This window comes from Phocoena phocoena, chromosome 5, assembly GCF_963924675.1.
Source record: "Phocoena phocoena chromosome 5, mPhoPho1.1, whole genome shotgun sequence".
Classification (NCBI taxonomy): domain Eukaryota; kingdom Metazoa; phylum Chordata; class Mammalia; order Artiodactyla; family Phocoenidae; genus Phocoena; species Phocoena phocoena.
In genome coordinates this window covers 63,269,564-63,276,085 of record NC_089223.1, presented here as the reverse complement: position 1 = coordinate 63,276,085, position 6,522 = coordinate 63,269,564, and the positions used below count along the sequence as shown (strand labels likewise).

At 42.9% G+C, this 6,522-nt stretch overlaps 1 protein-coding gene across 1 annotated transcript in view; it reads left to right on the top strand.

Annotated features, from left to right (window-relative positions):
- The first annotated feature begins 2,643 nt into the window (after positions 1-2,643).
- SPMAP2L (sperm microtubule associated protein 2 like) overlaps positions 2,644-6,522 on the top strand; it is a 72,818-nt gene continuing 68,939 nt past the window's right edge. The window contains exon 1 of the mRNA XM_065877241.1: positions 2,644-3,094. Coding sequence (XP_065733313.1) covers positions 2,644-3,094 — 451 coding nt within the window. The remainder of the gene's footprint in view (positions 3,095-6,522) is intronic.

Genomic DNA, 6,522 nt, shown 5'->3' with positions numbered 1-6,522 from the left:
CCTATAGAGGATCAAAGATAAGAAGTACATTAGGCTTCTCAGAAACCATGCAAACAAGAAAAGAGTAGAGTAAAATATTCACAGTGTTGAGAAAAAAAACCGTTAGCCTAGAATTCTGTACCCTGTGAAATCCTTCAAAAGTGAAGGAGAAAAATTTCTTAGACAAAAATTGAGGGAATTTTTTGCCAGTACTTCTTTGTTGCAAGATATGTTAAAAAGAAATTCTTTAGACAGAAGGAAAATGATATAGGTCAGATATTTGGACCTACATAAAGGAAGGAAGAACATTGGAAAAGGAATAAGTGAAGGTAAAATTAAAACTTTCATTTGTCTTATTCTTAATTGATCTAACAGATTTGTTTCTTCAAAATAATAATAGCAACATTATATTTGACTATGTATGCTTATATGTGTGTATAAATGTTATGACAGCAATGATACAAGGGATGAGAGGGAGGAATTTGGATTATTTAGTTATTATAAGGTATTCACATTACCTGTGAAGTGGTATAGTGTTATTTGAAAGTAGACTTGGATTTGTTGTTAATGTATATTGCAAACTCTAGGGCAACCACTAAAAAAAATAAAAGAAGTTATAACTGATATGCCAAGAAAAGAGAGAAAATGAAATCAAATAAAATGCTCAATTAAAACCACAAAAGGTAGAAAAAGAATGGAAGACAAAAAGAGAAACAAAGAACAAGGACAGCAGATAGAAAACAGTAAAAATATGGTAGCTATTAATCCAACTAAATCAATAATCACTTTGAAGGTCGGTGGTCTAAATGCACCAATTAAAAGACAGAAAATTCAGAGTGGATTAAAAAATGAAAGATCCATAAACTCACTTCTTGCTTACAAGAAACTCACTTTGAATATAAAGAGACATATAGATTAAAATTATGTGAATGAAGAAAGATATAACACAATCAAAAGAAAGCAGGAGTAGCTATATTAATTTCAGACACAGAAGATTTGAGAATAATGAAAGTTATCAAAGATAAAGAGGGGAATTATACCTAAGGCACAAGCAACAAAATAAAAGATAAGTGGGACTACATCAAACTAAAAAGCTTCTACACAGCAAAAGAAACCATCAACAAAATGAGAAAACAACCAATGGAATGGGACAAGTATTTGCAAACTGCATATCTGATAAGGGGTTAATATTCAAAATATATAAAGAACACATACAACTCAATAGCAGAAAAAATAAAATAAGAAACGGAAAAGGACCTGACAGACATTTTTCCTGAATAAGATCTATAAATGGCCAACATGTACATGAAAAGATAACATCACTCCTCATTAGGGAAATGCCAGTTAAACAATGAAGTATCCCCCCAAGCCTATTAGAATGGCCATCATCAAAAAGACGAGATAACAAATGCCAACTTGGATGTAGAGAAAAGGGAATCTTTGGTACTGTTGGTGGGGTTGTAAATTGGTACAGCCACTGTGGAAAACAGTATGGATGGTCCTCAAAAAATTAAAAATAGAACTACCGTACAATCCAGCAATTCCACTTCTGAGAATATATCCAAAGGAAATGAAAACACTGACTCAAAAAGATATCTGCACCACCATGTTCCTAGCAGCATTATTTTCAGTAGCAAAGACATAGAAACAACCTAAGTGTCCGTGGATGGGCGAATGGATAAAAGAATTTGTAGTGTATATATATATGTATATACATGCATACAATGGAATATTATTCAGCCATTAAAAAACAAGGAAATCCTATCATTTGCAACAACATGGATGAACCTTGAAGGCATCATGCTAAGCAAAACAAGACAGAGAACGACAAATACTATATGATCTCACTGATGTGTGGAATTTAAACAAACAAACACCAAACTCAGAAAAAGGAATCAGGTTTGTGGTTATATGGATTGGGGGGAGGGGGTCGGTTAGAGGAAGGTGGTCAAAAGATACAAACTTACAGTTATAAGATAAATAAGCACCAGGGATGGAACCTACAACATGATGACTCTAGTTAACACTGCTGTATGCATTATAGGAAAGTTGTTAAGAGAGCAGATCCTAAGAATTTTCATCACAAGGAGAAAAAAAGTTTTTTTTTATTGTATCAATATGAGAGGATGTATGTTAACTAAACTTATCATGGTAATCATTTCACAATACATGTAAATCACACCATCATGCTGTACACCTTAAACTTATACAGGGATGTATGTCCGTTATTTCTCAATAAAACTGGAAAAATAATTTTTTAAAAGAGGGGAATTACATAATAAAGAGGTCAACTCTGCAAGAAGATGTAATGATCCTACATGCAAGTGTATGCGCTTAGAAACAGACTTAAAGTAAGGGAAGCAAAAACAGCTGGTCAGGAGCCTGCCCCTTTTCTCTTTTTCACCTGCCTCCTCTCTAAGGGGCAGGGCCCCAGGTGGGCCCCCGCAGCTTGGCGCGTCTTCTTGGCAACGGGAGAACGTGCAGGGAGGGGCCCAGAGGCGGGGCTTGTTGCGCGCTGCCGGCGTCGCGTCTGGGTTGGGCGCGCTGGGGCGGGGCGCGCGGGGGGCGGGGCGCGCGGATTGCGGGCCGCCAGCCCATCCTCTCCCAGCTTCTAGAAGGCGAGCAGCCTCCGGTCGTCGCCCAGCGGGAGTTTCTGGGCCGCCAATGGAGAGCCAGGAGTTTTCGGGTTCTTCTGGGCTGTCCGATGGGCATGACATGGCAGAAATATCCACTCGCTCCGAAGCCCTCCAGAAGCCCTTTGTAGTCAGGATATTTGACATGCACAACCAGCCTGGGGAGTCCGAGGAGCCGGGGTTAGCCGAGGAGGCCGGCGAGCAAGGCCAGCCAGGCGAGTCAGAGGGGTGTACAGAGTCCCACCAGATCCCCAAGCCCCACAAGCCCTATGAGCTCTACAAACCCTGTGAGCCCCACAGGCCCCCCAAACCCCATGCACCTTACAAACCTCATCCACCCCGTGAGGCCCGCAAGCCCCATAAGCCCCAGGGGCCCCATGCTCCCCGCGAGCCCCACAAGCCCCACGAAGTCGAGTTGCTTCCCAGAGCTGGCGTGATTATCTCCCCGTCTCTGCTGACCGGATTCCCGCCACGGCTTCTGCCATCTTCCCTGAGAGGTAGGTGTTGGGGGTCCCTCCGGGGGTTCTAATGGGAAGGTTTGCCTGCAAGAAACCTTTTATTTTTTTAATATAAATTTATTTATTTTTGGCTGCACTGGGTCTTCGCTGCTGCGCGAGCTTTCTCTAGTTGCGGCGAGCGGGGCTGCTCTTCATTGCCATGCGCGGGCTTCTCACTGCGGTGGCTTCTCTTGTTGTGGAGCACCGGCTCTAAGCACGAGGGCTCAGTAGTTGTGTCACGCAGGGTCTAGAGTGCAGGCTCAGTAGTTGTGACTCACGGGCTTAGTAGCTCCACAGCACGTGGGATCTTCCCTGACCAGGGCTTGAACCCGTGGCCCCTGCATTGGCAGGTGGATTCTTAACCACTGTGCCACCAAGGAAGTCCCTCCCCCCCCCCCATTTTGTTTTAAAGGAGGATAACACTTGTGTCATTTACCTGCTGTTTTGCAATGCCCTGTCTTTGGACCTCAAGAATCTCTGATAGGAAATTGAGACTCTGGTGATGAAACAATCTCTTCACTCTGCTCTCTCTCCACCTGGGGACTTGCTAGCTGTCCTTGATTAGTCACTGTCACTAGCTGTCCTCGATTAATCACTGTCACTTCTTTTTGAAGCCCTTCTTAAGACTTCTCTACAGTTAGTCATTGCAGTCCTCTGGGTTGCCACTTTGAACATACCTCTATTATAGCACTTAAGATTTTGGGTTATATCACTATCTTTTTCCTCAGCTAAGGGGAGGGATCCTTGAAGGGAGGATAGTTGTCTCAGTGTTTAGCACATGGTGGTGCTCAATAAATGCTATTACATTGTTAAAGATGTAGTAACAAAACACTCATTGAACAAAAATTCAAAGAGTATGTTTACTAAGGGCTTACTATATGTTCAGTCATCACCAAGTTCACAAGCTAACAGGACTGATGGGACTTTGGTATAAACATCCAGCTCACTTATGGCCTCTCATTGATGACTCCACCCAGAACAATTCCTTGTCCACATTGGGCTTCCAGTTCCTTGGCTGACCACGTTTCATCTCATTTTCTCCTTGACTTGTCTTTATCAGCCTTGATTCTATGGTCTGTCGTGTCAGTTGCTTACTTACAACATCTTCACTTCCCCACTGGCTCTTTGGCTGTTCACCGTACTTCTCCTGGGAAAACCTCAACCCTGGTTAAGCCCACCCATCCACCCTCTGCCTACACCTGAGCATCTGACTCTTCCTGTACAAAATCACACAATCATACTGACTGCTTTTATTTCAATTTCATAACCACAGATCTCAGCTGTTCACTTGGCACTGCCTAGCAAGCCCACTTTATTCACCTAATAAATTAGTTCTCCTAATCTGTGAGATGACTAAATGCCTTCTTTACTCTACTCCAGCCTTCACACCTTTGATCCCAAACAGCTGAAGACTTTGCCTCACACTTGAGAAAATAGAAGCGATGTCATGAACTCCCTTATTTTCTTACCACTAATCTATTGCCTTACTCTAACCTGCACCCATGGATTCTGCCTTTTCTCATATTTCAGGGAAGAACTGTGCCTCTTTTTATGAGTGGCAAAAGCCTCCACTTGTGCTTTGGATTCCACTCTTGTCTCCTGAAGACCTTTGTTCCTGCAGTTATCCCCTCTCTCTCCTAACAGCATCAGTCTCTCTCTTTCTAATGAATCAGACCCATGAGCATACACATGTACTCTAGAATCTTCTTTTTTTTTTTTAACATCTTTACTGGAGTATAATTGCTTTACAATGGTGTGTTAGTTTCTGCTTTATAACAAAGTGAATCAGTTATACATGTACATATATCCCCATATCTCTTCCCTCTTGCGTCTCCCTCCCTCCCACCCCTCTAGGTGGTCACAAAGCACCGAGCTGATCTCCCTGTGCTATGCGGCTGCTTCCCACTAGCTATCTATTTTACATTTGGTAGTGTATATATGTCCATGGCACTCTCTTACTTTGTGCCAGCTTACCCTTCCCCCTCCCCGTGTCCTCAAGTCCATTCTCTAGTAGGTCTGTGTCTTTATTCCTGTCTTACCCCTAGGTTCTTCATGACCATTTTGTTGTTGTTTTTTAGATTCCATATATATGTGTTAGCATACAGTATTTATTTTTCTTTTCCTGACTTACTTCACTCTGTATGACAGACTCTAGGTCCATCCACCTCGCTACAAATAACTCAATTTTGTTTCTTTTTATGGCTGAGTAATATTCCATTGTGTATATATGTGCCACATCTTCTTTATCCATTCATCTGTCGATGGACACTTAGGTTGCTTCCATGTCCTGGCTATTGAAAATAGAGCTGCAATGAACATTGTGGTACATGACTCTTTTTGGACTATGGTTTTCTCAGGGTATATGCCCAGTAGTGGGATAGCTGTGTCGTATGGTAGTTCTAGTTTTAGTTTTTTAAGGAACCTCCATACTGTTCTCCATAGTGGCTGTATCAATTTACATTCCCACCAACAGTGCAAGAGGTTTCCCTTTTCTCCACACCCTCTCCAGCATGTATTGTTTGTAGATTTTTTTAATTTTTTAAATTTTATTATTATTATTTTTTATTTTTTGCTGTATGCGGGCCTCTCACTGATGCAGCCCCTCCCGCTGCGGAGCACAGGCTCCGGACGCGCAGGCCCAGCGGCCATGGCTGACGGGCCCAGCCGCTCCACGGCATGTGGGATCCTCCCGGACCAGGGCATAAACCCGCGTCCCCTGCATCTGCAGGCGGACTCCCAACCACTGTGCCGCCAGGGAAGCCCCTGTTTGTAGATTTTTTGATGATGGCCATTCTGACTGGTGTGAGATGATATCTCATTGTAGTTTTGATTTGCATTTCTCTAATGATTTTAATGATGTTGAGCAGAATCTTCTATCTTGAAATAACCCTTAACCCCATGTCTTCTTCAGATCCTTCCTTCTCGCACCATCAGCCCCATTTTTCTGCAAGTCACTGCAGAGCTTGTCAAGAGTTATCTGTAGTCACTGACTCCTTTTTCTTGCTTGCCATTCTCTTCTCTACCCACCTAGTTAGGCGTCTTTCTCCTCCACTCCACTGAAACTGCTCTAGTTTACTGTCTTTCTCCCACCGCCAACCCTTTTGTCACCTTTTTGTGTGGATATTTCAGTATAGGTGATCCATTTGCCTTCTTAGTTCTTTGACCTCTTCACTTTGAATGATGGGATCCTTCACTGCATCTTAGACACCCACTGCATTAGCCTTTGATAATGTCAATTGCTGTATCATTTCCAAAATGTCTGTTTTGTTAGACCCAAACGGTCTACGAGGAATTCCAACTCGCCCAAGAACCGCCAAGAGTCGAGAGCCGCTGCAACACGCAAGAGGTTTATTAGGAGCCGATGCACCGGGGTTCCCTGAACCTCACGCAGGAGGCCGATGGGGAACCCCTAA